General features: G+C 43.0%; 1 protein-coding gene across 7 annotated transcripts in view; it reads right to left on the bottom strand.

The window, feature by feature from the left end:
• Positions 1 to 114: 114 nt before the first annotated feature.
• Positions 115 to 16,825, bottom strand: part of HERC3 (HECT and RLD domain containing E3 ubiquitin protein ligase 3) — a 43,887-nt gene continuing 27,176 nt past the window's right edge. For 3 of the 7 annotated variants that reach the window (XM_046940078.1, NM_001039298.2, XM_046940077.1), the window contains exons 13-25: positions 15,955 to 16,144; positions 14,137 to 14,300; positions 13,571 to 13,684; positions 12,335 to 12,358; positions 12,159 to 12,248; positions 10,718 to 10,888; positions 9,944 to 10,087; positions 8,401 to 8,567; positions 7,290 to 7,356; positions 5,718 to 5,800; positions 3,014 to 3,197; positions 2,376 to 2,478; positions 115 to 1,732 (exon numbers count right to left, since the gene is read on the bottom strand). In XM_046940078.1, the coding sequence (XP_046796034.1) occupies positions 1,524 to 1,732; positions 2,376 to 2,478; positions 3,014 to 3,197; positions 5,718 to 5,800; positions 7,290 to 7,356; positions 8,401 to 8,567; positions 9,944 to 10,087; positions 10,718 to 10,888; positions 12,159 to 12,248; positions 12,335 to 12,358; positions 13,571 to 13,684; positions 14,137 to 14,300; positions 15,955 to 16,144 (1,710 nt within the window). In that variant the 3' untranslated portion in view covers positions 115 to 1,523. Of the gene's footprint in view, positions 1,733 to 2,375; positions 2,479 to 3,013; positions 3,198 to 5,717; positions 5,801 to 6,695; positions 6,783 to 7,289; positions 7,357 to 8,400; positions 8,568 to 9,943; positions 10,088 to 10,717; positions 10,889 to 12,158; positions 12,249 to 12,334; positions 12,359 to 13,570; positions 13,685 to 14,136; positions 14,301 to 15,954; positions 16,145 to 16,825 lie in introns of those variants that run through there. The other 4 variants (XR_001463456.4, XM_040698922.2, XM_040698920.2 and 1 more) reach the window with 4 other exon arrangements.

The raw sequence follows: 16,825 nt of genomic DNA, 5'->3' as shown, positions 1-16,825 counted from the left end.
AAGAAGGGGGTGACAAAACTCCAGTTAGCTTTGGAATTCCAGCTGTGGGTCTGCAGGAGTTCCTCCCTCCCTCCCTCCCTTCCTTCGCTCCCTCTGAAGAAAACACCCACTATCAACATGTCCATATGCTTCTTTATTTTCCTTCAATGCTGCATTACATTACCAGCGCTCCGCTCCTCCATTTGCCCAGACAAAACCTATAACCTTTTGTTACAAGGTGCAAAGTTCAATACTACATATCGAACGTGGTGCATAAAGAGTATGTCCTAAGAACAATTCAATCGCAAAACAACCTTAGGCTTCAAATGAGATTTACACCAATACCTTAAAAATGGGGTAGTCATTTACTTATCGTTAACGGGATGGGGGCTCTCCAGCCCTACAGGATAGTTTACACTTTTGCCTGCTCGACTTTTATTGTACAGCTGCTGTACATTACCACTGCAATTCATAACAGATTGTCCATTAGCCTTCCCCCCAGCACACGTCAAACACAACAGATGCCACAGGCTCCACTCCAACCATAAACTGCAGTAATAACACCAGCCTCCGATCAGAGAGATACTACACCAACAGGGATTTAACGCTTCTTTCTTTTCCTCTGCCCTGATGAGACTGGAGAGCTTGCACACACCCTCACACACGCAGGACTCCTCTGGAGAAAGGTAGCAGTGGTAAATGCTGTCAACTCTCCTTGTAATGAAGAACACATCTGATAGAACGGAAACACTGGACTCGGCTCTGCCCCCCTGCCTAACACGGGGACAGAAAAACAACACAAGAGACACACGGTCCAAGAAACCTGTTGTTAACAGTACGGTTTGTCCATCCACAAGCCTTAACACAAAGGAATCCGACGATCCTTTAAGAAGACATTGCTTGGGAACAAAGTTGGACACAAGGGAGGAATAACAAGCCAACCCTGCAACCAGCACATCCTCCATGAGATACACTGGTGCAAGAAGACAGAGCACGTACCATAACTGACCTGGGGATAACAAGTGGCACCTTCTCCCAGTACCGCCTGCCAAGGACCAAAGGGCAGAGGGGATACGTTCACTCCAAGTAAGCAAGAACCAGCTCGCATTTAAAAAAGGAAGGAGAAAAAAGGGTGGGGGGAATCACAGCTTTTTAAAAAGGTGACCACTATTTCATCCTGAATTACCACCGTAGCCTAAGTGCAAGGAACACCAAATGCATAAACTGATCTAAAACGAGAAGTCAGTGTGTGTAGGGGCGATAAAAGCAAACTACAAGGAGTTGCTGGTAGGGCACTGCTGTGAATCTGGAGGGGAAACGACGGAAAAGCTCACTGAACTGATTGTGTTCAGCAGATCAGAAAATTCAAAGCAATAGTCCCTGCCTGCTAAAGCCTCACAAAATACTGGCAGCGTCAGGTTGAGACTGCGTTGTCTGCATCTATTCTTATTATTTGTCCCCCCAAAAATGCTCCGATCCCTTCCCATACAAAAATAAACCCAAGCCCGCCATGTACCCAAGTGTCTGTGCCTCTTCTGCAGCAGTCAAGCTAAGCTGAAGCCCTCATAGTGATCAATGGCTTGCATCAGCCGGGCACTGAGGATCTCTTTGCTGCTGTACTTGGGCAGGTCCAGGAGGTTGTAGCAGGTGTGTGCCACAGGCAGGTACTGCTCCCCGTTGGCGGTGGACTGGATGACAATGCGGAGGCTCGACATGCCATAGATGGGGATGCGGTCGCTGCCAGTCAGAAACACTGGAAGCAGAGAGAAGGCAGGCTGGTCAGAGCAAGCACCTCACTTTGAGGCTGAAGAAGACCTCTGGAGGTCATTTAGTCCAACACCATCTGTTGCTTGAAGCAACACACACACATGCACTTCTCAAGGCCATTTCTCAATGGCATTTCCTCTCAGCACACCACTCCCCTCCCACATGGAGACGGCCATCAGCAGAGGTGATAAACAACACCTTCTCACACCAACGTGGTCTCATTTTCCCACACATTATGTGTCAGCTTCTCCACTTGGTTATCACCCCCAAATTGCCCCGTTGCCCCTAATATGAGTGTTGCAATGCCTGCAGAAGAAGCAATCAGGTTACAAATAGGCACTGGGGGCTGCCATGATCTGCCACCTGGCAACATAATAGATGGATACTGTACTCCCACTGCAGACATCGCCCTGTGATAACCACACTTCAACCACACAGCAGTTTTGAGGCTGGGGGGGGAGAAACGGGGAGAAAGCAGATTATCTGATGAAATGTAACTGAGGAGCTAGCCATGCACTCTGGGTCACTCTCTAACTATTAGTGCAATGTGCCACAATCTTGGAGCTCTGCACGCTCCCACCCAATTATTTTCTTTCAGCAGACAGCCTGCACCACTGCCAAATACTTACAGAGAAATTTCTTCTTCTTTTCCAAGGGAAATGCATGAAAGGTTTCCCAAAACATTCTCACCGTTGGGTGCGTCGCAGTGTAGTCTCCCTTATAGACAGCACTCTGTTAGGAAAGCAAAAAGTCACATAATTGCATCTAGCAATAGAAAGCGGAAACTAAGCAGAAACCAGCCCCCCATCTCTTCTGTTGTCTGACATCAGATTGCTATCTGGCAGTTAAGAAACGGAGCACAGAAGTGCCAGGAGCGCAGGAAGTACCATGAGCAATAGCACGGCTCAAAGACGCAGCAAAGTGTTTTCCCAACAATTTCTGAACCCTCTGTCAGTGTTTTTGGTGGGTTTTTCTGCCCCTCTTTACTGGAGTGAGTTTTACTCTAAGTTTTGTCTCTTTCCTGCAGTCTTAGCCTTCACACTGATAAAAACCAGACTGAAGTCCTTCTCCTCTGTTCTTTCTCATCCCTAATTTCCTCCCCGAGCTGTATTTAGTAACAGGACAATAAGATATTTCATGTGAATGACAGCAAGATGAACAAGACACATAAAAAAGGACGCTGTGGCTCACCACACCTCACGCCCCACTGTGCTCACCCTCCTGGTGCTTGTTAAAAAGACAAAAACAATGACAAGGGAAGCTTTACCTCCTCCAGTTCCTCCCAGTTGTAGTTGCTGTTTCCAACTATCATGGCCCTGAGCTCTGTGGGCTGGAATAGCTCCAGGACTTTCCCACCACACACTTTCAGGAAGCCAGTGGAGAAGGCTGTGTACCACTCATGGATGGAGCAGTTGAAGATGTAATTTACATAGGCTTCGACAAATTTCTCCCTAGGACATTGAGAGACAAAGAAAAGCACTTTTACATAAATGCCTGAGCAGCAGCACTGTGTGTTTTCTTGTTTTTGCCTGTAACGTGTCTTACAAAAGCAAGTGTTCAGCAAGTTCATCCCACCACCACCAAGCTCAGTTGTTGCACCATGGACAAAGAATTAAGGCAGCAGGTAGCACCAAGTGTCTGCTTAACCTCTGAGAGAGGCTACCACCTCCAGAAGTGTGAGCCTGGCCAGGCACGCTGTGATTCTGCAGAGGCAGCTGCTCCAAACTCAGTCCCCACTGAGTCCAGGCTGAGGAAATCCTGTTCTGAAAAGTCTTGATCTGAAACTACACAGCCCATTAACTTCCTCCTCAAATTACTTCTCTTACTACGGAAGAAGAAAATAAACCTAGGAATCTCTTGTTCAGCCTTCACACTCTGGTTAAATAAAAGGAGAATTTGTGCTTCCGGAGTAGGCAGCAAAGAGAACGACTTCTCTCAGAATGACAACACTGTTCTGCTTCAAAGGTTCCCAATAACAGCACTGAAATACGAATAATATTCTGCAGTTACTGGCAAAAAGCTTGCAGCAGGCCATGGCCAAACTGTCTCTGGATTTTGTTAGGAAGTGAAGCATCTTTATTCTATTTTCTCTTTTCTCATTCTAACGCACCAGCATCGGAGTGCAACCCTAGAATCCTACTTTTGCAATGACCTGAAATATTCCCTGATGATATCACCTGGTGACAATGTGGCAAACTGGAACACGAAACTAGTCTCTATGGGTGGAGCAGCTGTTTCTGCCTGGCATTTAAGAACAGCTCACACATAAGCTCAGAAGCAGACCAAGGAGCAAGCAGAGCTTTGTTTTACTGTCATTTTGCCGATGGTCACCTGAGCGGTAGGGAAACCCAAGCTGATTAAGCACTTAACTGTTGCTTAATACCACCCTGGCAGTTACAGCCACAAACCATTTACCAAAAACATTTTATGCTGTGATACCCAACACGAACATCAAAAGAGAAGGGGGAAAAGCAAGCGTTTCCTACTCGGTATTGTTCGGTCAAAGCAATCCTGAGAACTCTTCAGCTATCAGTGAACGTTGCTCAAAGAGAAGGGCAACGTCCAAAGCCATGAACACAACACACTTCTGAGGCCAGCAGGGCAGCAATTTGGTCCCTGACCTCTAAACATAGCAACAGAGGAAGTCATTAAGCAGTAAGGTGGATGAATTGACAGCCATGTCTAGACTTGGATTTAGAGGTTAGCTTGAGTTCAAAACTCTGGCCGTGACAAAGCAACTGCATTGTGGAATGCATTAAGGTGGTGCAGCCACAGACTTGTCTTTCTCTCTAAGGATTTGCTCCTCTTGTTGCCTTTCCTCACTAAACAGACAGCTGAAGGAGTTAACCTGGATGTTCTTCCCAAACATCTGCTCTGAGCTAAAACTGCTAATCCTTCCTCTAGGCCAATGCAGCACACAGCAGTAAAAAGGCTATTTTGCTTTTGAATGTACATCCCTACACAAACTAAAGACCAGCACTGGCATTCCCATCTTCACTGTCACAAACTCACCCATACCAATCTTCTCTTTACAGGGAGACGGATTTACACTGCTCCATCTCTACCTGAGTTTTGTATGGAGACAGCTACCTAGCTGTAAAACTGCAGTAAAGTAGCTAAGAAGTTAATACACTCAAAGCTTTTGTTACAGCCATGCTTTTAGACACGATCAGAACCATTTTAAATGATCAGATTAATAGGAAATGACTTCATCTCCAGAATTGCCAGTAAGGTCTTCAGCAGTCCCAGCACAAGGCCCTAACCATCCTGCTGTCTAATCACTGGATCACACTGTTTTGCCAGCAGAGAAAGAATTTGAATGCTGTTTCAAGTAGTCAAGGCATCTGTAGAAATCCAATTACAGGATTATGAGAAGAAAATATTTTAGCAGCTGGAAGAAAATCGAGGGGGGTAAATGGTAGCAGAACTTGAATAACTCTCAAGGTTTCAGCCAAACGCAAAGCAATTTGTTTATATACAGCTGGGCCTTATGGCTCTGATCAGGGATGGTGGTCCCCTAGCAGGCATGTACAAGGGGATGTTTCCTGCTCCAGAATTAATAGTGGGAACAAGTTTGCCAGCCTCTGTTTTACCTTTTTCAGGTACAGCTCCTGTCTGTGCCATTCATGGGGATTAACCTTCAAGGGCCAGAATCACGTGTTGATCTCTATTTACCATGAGAAAGCTGTGACAGGGGTCTACGTTAATGTCTTTCATAGAGAAGATACCCATCCAAAAAGCTGTGGGACATTTCTCAAACGCTGGTGGATGCAAACCTCATTCCATATTTAAATGTCACCTGCACCCAATAACTTTCTGAACAACTGGTGTTAGAATCTGTTCACAAATTACTTCTCAGTGACTTGTAATTCTCCCCCAACATTTCATCTCAGCCCAATTTGCTGTGGTGGTGACTTCACCACAAGCGTGAGCCCATCCCCACCTACTACCCCACCTATTACCCCGCTTACCTATTGTCCTTCTGCACCTGAATTTTGTCTCCGTCTTCAATCAGGTTCTTGTGCTCTGTCACACCATAGCTCTCCCTGCAGATCTACATAAGATAACAACATTAATTTCACTAGAAGTACTTCTCAGGCAGTATGCCTGCAGAAAGATACAGGGTTCTCTCACAGCTGATGAGTGGCATTTGAAGGGTGGGACAGAGAAGAGCATATATGCCCAACACTGTTCCCATCCTATAAATGTCACCACTTTCTACCATTTACATTTGCTGCAGAACTGATGCTAAGCCTAAAAGGAACTTCAGGATGGAAAAAGTTTTTCTTCTACGTCAACTTCTTAAAAAAACAAGACTGTGAACTATAAGGAGCATATTCAATTAAGCCCACATGCTTTGGCAATGAACAGGACTACTTTTTATTACTATTATTATTAATAATATCGTAATAGTGGAAGAACAGTAGATTAATTCATTTGCTCTCACTGCAAGACAGCATGACCACGGACAAACTGCTGCTCTTGCTTGGCCTACAGTGGCACCAGTACAAACATATTTGGGACATACAAGATTATCATAATTATGGCTGCATTACTTCATCCTGAATAGCAGCTCTGACCTGCTTGAGATAAAGGCAAACTCAGGTCTGACTTAGGCAAGAAACAAGCTTGATTTAAGAAACTTTGTGTTCTCATTTATGAAACAAGAAATAGACAACACTGGCCCAGCTTGACAGTGTGTAGCAGAGCTTCCCGCTACCTTGTTATTGCCCCAGGCTGGACCTGAACAGACAGCCAAGAATCTACATCATGCTCAAGATCAATCTACCACTCACAGCCTGTTAGAGCGACACGACTTCAAAGCAAAGGCACTGAAACATGGAAGCCCTCAACCTGCCTGAGGGTAGCAGAGGAAAACACCACTGGAGAACAATGATGCTGTATTTCTTCATGAGTATTGATATGTTTGCATATGAGGAAAGTCCTACCTGATATCTTAATGTACATGAAGATCTAACTCTTAATTCTAGGGAACCTCCACTGTGTAATAGAAATTATTGTCTCTAGGTTACTAGCTAGAAAAGAAAAAAATACATATTACTCTAGAAGCACAGGAAAGCTGACTACCTCAATCTCCTAGCAAACAGTTGTCTCTAAGCAGTTTGACCACGTACACTCAATAGAAATTTTAAATTTAAGAATACGATTATGACAGCAAGGAAAACTCTAAGCTGTGTTAGCATTTCAAGCACTGAGCCAATGGTCCCAAAGCCTCCATTTCCAAGGAGGATTTAGGAATCCAGTTCTTACTCTTCTGTGCGAGAAGTCAGCCACTGGCATTATGTCACACGCCACGGTGACAACACAGCTACTCTGAAAACCACTCTATTCAACCTGCTTACTAGCTTAGCTTTCATTGCCATATATAAAAGAACAAGAGTTGACAACAAAGCATTTTAACATCTTAACATTAACATAGGGTATTTGCTACAGGCATATTTTAGAACAAACACATAATAGACACGAATGGGCTTCAACCATACTGTAACAACCACAGCACCTGCATGTTAAATATATCTTACTGTAAAATTCAAGCAGAATGTCTCCTCTATGTCTTCCCCGGGATAATCTAAAAGCTGCTGAAGACTCCTATACGTGAGTCGAGAAAAGAAATAAGAAAGAAAAACATATTCAAAAAGCCATACATTTAAAAAGAAAAAGAATATTGGCAAAAGTAAAAAGCATCGTACATCTGGGTAATAGGATTGCAGGAAAGAGGACCTCTGAGTCACTTGAAAAGGTAAGAAATACGTTTCAAGGGAGAAGATGCTTCGCTAGAAGCAATGGAAGCGCTAGTCCACACAAAGTATCCACGTAGTCCATGCCTACCTAGTACATGGATACCCTGTAATCATCCTGGCCTCACAACAGAGTTACATTTCTAGTTTTCGAGGGCCGCTAGATATTTATGCCTAGACATAAAGAAGGTCTGAGGGATAGGAAGAGAGCAGGGTAGTGGGAAATTCTATCTTTATCTCCATTATACAGTGGATATTCTTCTCCTATCACTCAAAGTCCTTTTGCTGTCTTCCTGGCATTTTACTTAATTCTAGTAAAATACAACTGCAGCTTTGTGCTGGTAAACCAGGCAGTAACTCAAAACAGACAGAAGACAGCAGTCACACAGTGGGATATTCACCTCTCAGTGTCAAAGAAAACCAACATCCCCACACAATTAGGTAGAAAAGATTAAACATATATCTTAGAAAAAGCCATTCCTTCACCCATTCAGCTCCCTTTCTCGTGACATGGGAGCAGGTCAGAGTTACATTGGTTCAGGGCCAAGCCCAAGCCTGGCTTGAGGAAAAAAAGCTGAGGCTAGGATCTGGGAATATGCGTGTAACTGGGCTGTAGAGCAGCAGTGCTTTGGCTGTGTTGATATGGAGCTTTTTGGGGCCAGCAAGGTGGGTACAGAGGTTGTTACCTGAGCAGACAGATCTGACAGCCCAGGGGAGAGAAGGCTCATGTGACATTCACCACAGCAGCCTGCCAGTCTCACAGCGCCCCAAAAATAATGAGTCACTCAGAAGGCCCAGGAGGGGATGAGCTGAGTAGTTTTAACCATTTGGCATTTCTCAATCTCAGATGGACGGATTCCCTTCCCAGACAGGCTGCAAACTTTGTTTTTCATACCTTCCTTCTGTAGGGGACAGCTCCTTCAAATCCTCTAGGCATGGCTTCACATTCAAGAGCTTTTTGTACAGAGCCAAGGGAAAGTGAAGGTCTACCACTGTGAAGTTGTATATTGCAAGACCGCATATGATGCCAATCAAGTGAAACCAGTTGTGTTCTACAAAACACTTCAAAACCACACAGAGAAATCCTGATGAGATGCAGCGTTTCTGGCACGATGCATTGCACTCTTACCCCATGCACGAAGAAGGCAGCCCCTGCTATCTCAACTGGGACAAAAACAGAGTGCGTCAGGTCCCAGTCTGGTTGTGAATTCCTTGATCCTAGCCTTGCTGGAGTGTGGCACGGAAATGAAGCTTCAGAAACAGAGTCCTATTACTTCTGTAAACCTCTGCGTTTAGACATTACCAGAGAATCACAGAATGGCCTGGGTTGAAAAGGACCACAATGATCACTGAGTTTCAACCCTGCTGCTATGTGCAGGGTTGCCAGCCACCAAGACCAGGCTGCCCAGAGCCACATCCAGCCATTAACAAAGCTTCAGTGTTTGCCACCTATGTACTGCAAGAAAATGTGTTAGCACTTCTCTCCCTGTCACCCACTCTATCTTCTATTAAAAAGCTTATGCACAACCACAGTGCCACCCAGGCAAACACAGGCAGCTGTTGGTACGCAGGGCTTCATTCCTTCACGTATTTACTCTCACGTTGCTAGGTCAGTCACAGACTCATTACCTGGATTTGCTAAATGTTGTAAATACATGACTCAGATATTTTCAGTGATCATGTTGTCATTACTCTTAAGTGTCAAAAGATTTGTTATTTTTACAGCTCTAACACGAAGAGTAATTGCTCTGTAACACCGTTACAAGTTACAAAAGGCACCATGTCATTTCCTTCCTTCAACAACGTAATTAATTAAAAAAAAACCCCACCAGGGCAACTGTACCTCAAGGTAACATTGATAACATCATTTTCCAATTTAGGACATTTCCTAACTAGGAAGGTGAAGAAAAAGGACATAAACAATCACCTCCAGCTATCTGATAGGTTGAGAACTTCCTATCTTTCCAAACCGACCAGTGTTCACTACAGCATTCTTGCTTTTTAAGAGCTTCCTCAAATAGATCATTAACAAGTTGTGAACCTGAAGGTGATAGTGATGCATGAATAAGTGGATTGATTGCAATTACGTGAACAGCAATGGAAGTACTGAATTTTAATGCCAGTATGACCTAAACCTCTGGTTGTGTAAAACAGCACATGATGATCACATTCATGCTATTTGAGAATTCTATTAACTGTCATCTGATACTTAATACAAGCTTTATTGCGGGATATGAATAAAGAGCCAATTCCTTAACAGGCATAATTAGAGTTAATGGACCTATACTAATTTACATGGACTGAAAATAAAGCTCACATTATACCGTGGGTGGAAAATAGGAGGAAAATCATTTCTTCCCCATCATTTGCCACTAGCTTCATTATCATTGAAAGCAGTACATTATTTCAACCGGTGTGCAGAGAGGGCAAGGGCTCACCGTGTCTGAAAACCACAGCAGGTTTGACTCCGGGTAGTAAGTGAACATGCCGTAGATGGGGTTGAGGAGTTCTTTTAGCAACAGGAGGAAAAATTCCTTCGTCACTCCTCCAGCATCAACAGCTTCCTCACCATCGAAGATGACCTGCAGAAAAAGAAGGTCAGTAACAAGGATGCAGAGCTAAGACAGAATGAATCAGACACCCTTCTGACTGAAAGCCACACAAAGCAACCTGCCTGACATGCCCCAACCCGCTACAGTCCTTGAGCCAATTTCAAGCACTCTGCTTGCAGGGAAGGACAGGGAGCACAGAGTGGCAAATCTGATATTTAGATAAACTTTAACTTCCTATGTTTCTCCTGTTAGATAGCAATCAAATCATAATCACCTGCCTCCTCAGCAACAGAAGCAGCGTGACAGCAGCTACTGAACCTTGCAGCAACCTCTCAGAGATAAAAGACACTTTATTATAAGTGCCCTGCTTCCACAGAAAGGCAAAACAGACAACACATCGTATCACAGACATTACTTCCCTCCTGCCCCTTACCTAGAAGAGTCACCAGGAAAAGAGAGCAAGCCCTCTAACTGGTTTCCTGTGAACTGATTACTGCCAAAAGACTCCCAGAGTCAGAGAGGAGAGAGATTCAGCTCCCCCACTGAAGACGTGTAACCCTGTCTTCTACTGCTATGGCAGCACACTGCTGAAGTGGTAATGCAAAGGGCAGAAAGGCTATGGAAGTGTCAGCTGCATGAGAAAGTTTAAGGAAAACTTACCTTAAGAGGCTTTTTCAAATCAATGTCTGAATGGATACTCAGCTCTCTTAAAGCATCACCGACTAAATTACTCCTGCGAACGTGAAGTACCAGGAAAGGGCTTCTGGCCAGCAGAGGCTCCAGGGTGAGAAGCATAAAGACATTTTGCAAATTTGCACCATTTATTGCCACCTGTAAACAAGAGAAGCATGAGAAACAGCCGGAAGGAAAACAGATATATGCCTGATGTTCTTTTCTTCCTTTCAGTTTGTTTTCCTCAGGGCATGAGGACTGTGTGACTGCTATACAAGTCTGTGTGCATGCGTGCCTGCTTGCACCCTCATTTTCCACACCCACACCTTTTGAGATCAACAATTCACAAATTTAAGAAACAGATATTAAGCAGAAGTATTAAATTCCTGTACACTTTTTGACAATAGTGACATGCAGGTGGAAGAAAAGGACTTTCTTCAAGCTTCTACTGAGTCACGAAATAGCATGAACACAGCCTTGATAAGGTATCATACAATCTGCAAAGGAACAGTGTGTTACTAACACACCAGCTGAAAATATACCAAGGAATTCACTGCATACGATTGAAAGCTCTTGTTTATATAGATTTTCTGGTGTCAGTTAAAACACCACGTCCAGTCAAAGGTTTTGACCACCCATAGAGTATTCATTTTTGTTCTTTGTCTGTTGTAAGCAACAAATTCATACAGTAAATTCAGTTAAAAACTCAAATGACCTTGAGACAGAAATCCACTGGAAACCAAACTTCCATTCCAGCACTCACAGAAGTACTGTTTTTTGGCCTTTAAGTGGTTGTCTTCATAAAGATTCTGTCCCTCAGGACAATACAACTGTCACCAGCCTGCTGTTCTGCCAAGACAAAGCAGACACCCTCCTAACAGCAGTGTGCAGCTGACAGTCTGGGGAGTTGGAAATGCACAGAAGAAAGTGGCAAAATAAGAGCATCAGAAGCTGACTCCTCCTGCTGAGTGATTGCAGGCCAAGCTTACAGATAGAAGCAGAAGTCAGATTTTAACACCCAAGTTCTGACAACCACCACTCCTCTGCCAGGCAGAAGCTGCAAAAAGGTGCCCACTTAAGCTGAAAGCCTCCCTGTCCTTCCAGCCTTCCAGCTCCTCTTAACAGAGTCCTCACCTTAATTCATACGCTTGGCCTCTCAAAAATGAATAAAACTGCCTCCTCTATATAGTTTAGACTTCCACTATCTGCACATCTGGCAATTCTGATGTTGCCAAACTTCCTGAAGTTCAGAAACACTAAGCAATGTGTCTGCCATGGGCAAACAGCTTCTCCAACTACTCTGCTCTCCTGTACCAAGGAAACAATAAAACGAGGTACAAAGTCACTCCCAGTGAACTCCTTTCCTTGCAGGCACCAACGCAAAAGAAAAAAGTAATAGGGCAGGAAAACTGGAAGAGAGGATGATTACCTGCATCTGTAGTTCTGCATCTGTCTGTAACATCTTGGTCTTAGCCTGAGCATCAAAGATGAAAGGATAAGAACAGAGAGTCACAGCATCCTGCAAGACAGACAGACAGATCTGTACCCACTTACAGCTTCTATAAACACTTTTTCAAATAGGAGTCACAAAGACAATTTTCTTACCTGCATGATAGATGGTCTCACTTTCTGTGAAGAAGAAAAAAAAAAAGGAGAGAGAAATGAAAATCTTTTTCTCTACAGACTGTGTTGTGCATTTCTTAGGATGGACAAGTTCAAAGGTGACCCAAAAGGAATTTTTCTCCTCCAGGACCCACAAGCCAATCTTTTCCTCTAGAAAAAAAGCACGGGAATTTCCTTTTCAAGGAAACACACGCTTCTAATTCAAAACTCTCATACCAAACCTTACTAAGAGGACTAACTGGCATAGAAGTCCATTAGCCTGATAAAGGTGAAACTTACCTTACGAAGACAAACAAACAAAAAAAGCAACCCTCAAGGCAGAGAGCACATGAAACAGAAGAGAATGTAAGGCCACAACACAGCAATGTAAGACCAGTCCTGCAACGCGTATTACTCTTCAAATTGGCCATTGATACATTTTGAACTATTACTGTTACATCAAACTAAGTCACTATCTTTTTGTTCTGCTCAATAAAAGCAAGCACCCAGCAGCACTATTTATAGGATGGAAGGTGAGAAAGAGGGAACGCAGCACTGGCATCATTTAGAAGGTACAAACAAACACGTACAGTAATACTTGCTGCAGTCCTATTTTAGTCTTGCAGCATCCCTGGATGGATGCTTTTGTTGTTGTTGTTTTCTCACATTAGGGATTTCTTTCCTTGTTATAATTAAATAATCTCACTGGGCTCCTGTACAGCATTTTCCAGCCCTCACTTTCCTTATCTCCTTTCTTACACATGGCAAAGTAAGGAATAAAGGAGGTGAAGGGCCAGGAATAAAACCCAGATCTTTCGAGTCTTGGTTCAGTCCCCTATCCAGAATGTCACACTGCCCACTCTTACAAAGCAATGTTCTGAGATCATTATCTGTATTTATTCACAATATTGCCAAAACAACAGAAGCAAAGGGTAAAAAGTATAATTTTAGAATACATTATTTGGCTCACAAGGTATAGATTACATTAAAAGGATTTGGTGACTGAATTAACCCGTCTGTAAAGGAACCGAGATGGTGATCACAGAAACTGTTGCAAACATTAGTTAAATACTGCTAGCGTTAGCTCTTCATCAAGTCACTAACTGTCCAAATCTGAGACTTAACACAGAGATGCTCCCCCACTGAATACATTATGCTCTCTAATAAGAGGATGTTAAAAATATAGCTCTCTTTCATCAGAGAAACAAAGGTGGACAGCGTACATGTGAATGCTCTTACCATTCCAGCCTGATGTAGGAACCACATGAGGTAGTCCTCTTGAATGTCCACCAAGCTGGAAATCTCAGGGATATAAAACTTATCATATTCTATATGTTTAACTTTCTGATTTACCTAGGGAGGAAAACAGATAGTTTTTAAAATGTGGATGCATTCAGCATTTTTCTTAGAACAGGCAGGTTTGCTTTCATAAAATAAAATACAGCAGGTTGCAACAAGCAGGCCCCAGAAAACTGAGAAACTTTATTTTACTTCTTCTTTCTCCTCATCCAGACGAAAGAGCACAAATTCAGTGGGAGCAGAAGTGTAGTAGGGCAATTTGTATCACAGCAGTGCATGTGGTCCTGTGGCTCGGCAGCAGCATTCTTTACAGTGAATTTTTCCTGGTGTTTGAGTCACAGCTAAGCAACCTTCAGGTACAGTGAATTCAGAATAGCCAATAACATCCTCGCTGTTGTGGAGTTTCAATGAACAGTGAGACAGCTAACACACCGGAGCTGCTCCCCAACTGACAAAGAGCAGACAAGACTGAATCATCTTGAGCCAACACACACACCCAGGCTTACCTTGTGGAGTTTCTCCAGAAGCCTGAGAGCAGCTGTAATGTAGCTACTGAACAAGACTGGGATCAACAACGTTTTTCTTCCGCTGAGGAGGTAAACCACTGCGCCTTTATAGAGATCCACGAGCCTGAGGAAATATCTTGGGCACACTTGAGACCACCAGTTATCTGGAAAGAAGAGGAACATCAAAATAAATGTGGAATCGGATGCCTCGGAGCACTCCCTTACATAAAGTGAAAACAGGAGAGCTAAAGCTGAAAATAGAGGAACACACCTAAAAAACAGTTTCAAAAAACTTCCCTAGTTCCTTCCTGACTGTTGGAATAGGAAAGCAAGCAGAGGAAGGGGCAGACACCTGAGGCTGAACAGCTGTCTAATTTCTGCCCTTCCATTATCCAACAACTGTATCACTCACCATCCAGCCCCAAGCCATGATCAATGCACGAGCCTGAACTCAAGATTTTCCAGTTACTCCAAGTATCTTATGTCCAAGATTCTGTGGTCTTGCAGACAAGTCGCTGTCTCTTTACAGTGATAAGAAAGTAGTCCTCTGGTCAGTTCTCCATCAGTACCACCTACTTTTCTAGCAAGTGTCAGAGGGTGTCTCTTGGCACAGCTGCACTAAATGCCCCTCTATTTTAATAAGCTGAATTACTACTTGCTAATGGGAGTAACCCCTCCAAAGAGACCCTGCCTATTAGCTTCTTTGCTGGAACCAATCCACCTGCAAAGTACATCACATCTACTGTTAGAAACAAGCACTGGCTTATCCTCCCAAGTGTCAGCACAACAAATGTGTGCCACAGAAAGAGAAATCTTTTACACTTCTATATGCTAACAATCGCAGTGGACACGGAACTCCAAGCGGAGGAGGAAGTCTGCTTTCAAAACCTCGTTGAATAAAATAAATAAAGACAATAATAAACCACTAAACCTCAAAAAAATTCACCAGAGCAATGCTTCTAGAGGCCTGAATAAATTACACAGCATTGTATAGATATGAGCATTAGTACAGATAATCTTAAGAAACAGAACAAAATAGCAAAGAGCGAATATCTTTGCAAACACGAGCAGCAATTTTGAGCAGCTTATCTTCTCAGCATTGTGTTGATTATGAAATAATATTAGCAGAAGTAAGATTCAAATGCAGGAGATGAGCTGCTGTGTTTAGGTTGGGCACAGACCAAACAACAGGTTTTTCTGCACTTTATACAAGCTAACTTAACTTTATGCTAGCAGTATTTCCATTCATTTACCTTACACAGAAAATATGTTTGAAAGTGGACAACATCTGATTAAATTTAAGGGAGTAATATCACTTAATCTCCATGACATGAAAACTCCGTGTTCACACAGAGGCTTGCAAAATTCTCTGGAATATTCTACTCCTATACTGAAACAACGCTTAACTTGAATCTGCCTCCTCATTTATTATCCACAGCACTGTAAAATTATAGGTTTTATATTACTGTGACTCTCTAGCTTCCCATACCTTACCTATATGACAGAGTATTCATTCCAATGTATTTAATGTTTAGAATTCAAACATTATGTTTAAAATTATCTTACATCAAAGCAGAGGTTTTTGGGAGGAGGGTTCCTTGTGTGCTTTTGGTTCCTAGCTGCTTTTTAGAGGCAGCTGCTTCCTAACACCATACCACATGTCGTACTCAATTATCATTATCACTGCAGCCACAGTTAACAAAATCACCAACATGAAATCGACGTAGAGACACGAAGTGACTGAAAAATCAAAAGACGGTGCTTTGTGTTCTCACTGGATGGTGAGAGCAACACGCATCTTAAATGGTAGCCTCTTACCAAGAACTTTGCTAGGGTTGGTGTCCAAGCGCAGAATAGCCATTGCCAGAGGAAGCGTTAATGTGATGTAATACTTTGAATCTTGGAAGGGTGGGAATTCAGGGAGAATCAGATAGATCCTCATTGCCTCAACATCTGGTGGTGAGCTGGACAACTGAGGAATCAAAAAGCTTTCAAAGCTCTTCAGTATCTAGAGGGAAAAAAAGACAAAATGAGGCAACTTATCCTGGATGATGGAGCTCCTACCACATAAATGATGCGTAAGCAGAGCACAAAGTTACTTTAAGCTTTTTCCCCCTGCTAATATTTGGCACTCAGTAAAATTTCCGTTTCAGGCCAGAACCATTATAATGAGGCCTTTCTCAATTTCCTCCTGAGGAAACAGCAGCATTAGAAGAGCAATTGAGATAGATTTTAGCAGCAAAATCATAGCATAACACTTGGTGTGACTTACTAGGCCAGCCAGCAAGTGTAACTTTATTACTTAGTTCATCAGAACAGACTCCATTAGGAAAAGAACTACTATTACTCTCTGACCTTTAAGGTCCCATAAAGTTCACTGAAGACACTGACCTATGTTCAGGAACCACTGAAATTATTATTGCTAAGTCCTAAGTTGGTTGTCAGTCTACATCCACTGAAGACTTGAGATAAGCTGAAGATCATACCCAGAGCAAAAACAAGCAAACAATAAAAAAACTGTAGAAATTACAGCTTGAAATATGGAGAACGTACGCTATTTTATCTCACATCTCTGCATTCACAAGAAAAATCCTTCAAGTTAGAATAAACAACCAGGAAGTACTCAGCTGTTGACCCGCCAGAAGTGAGAACATAATCATTATTTACAAGCGTAACAAACACAGCCCTG

This window comes from Gallus gallus, chromosome 4 (assembly GCF_016699485.2).
Source record: "Gallus gallus isolate bGalGal1 chromosome 4, bGalGal1.mat.broiler.GRCg7b, whole genome shotgun sequence".
NCBI classification, from domain to species: Eukaryota; Metazoa; Chordata; class Aves; order Galliformes; family Phasianidae; genus Gallus; species Gallus gallus.
This window is presented reverse-complemented; position numbering and strand designations above follow the sequence as displayed.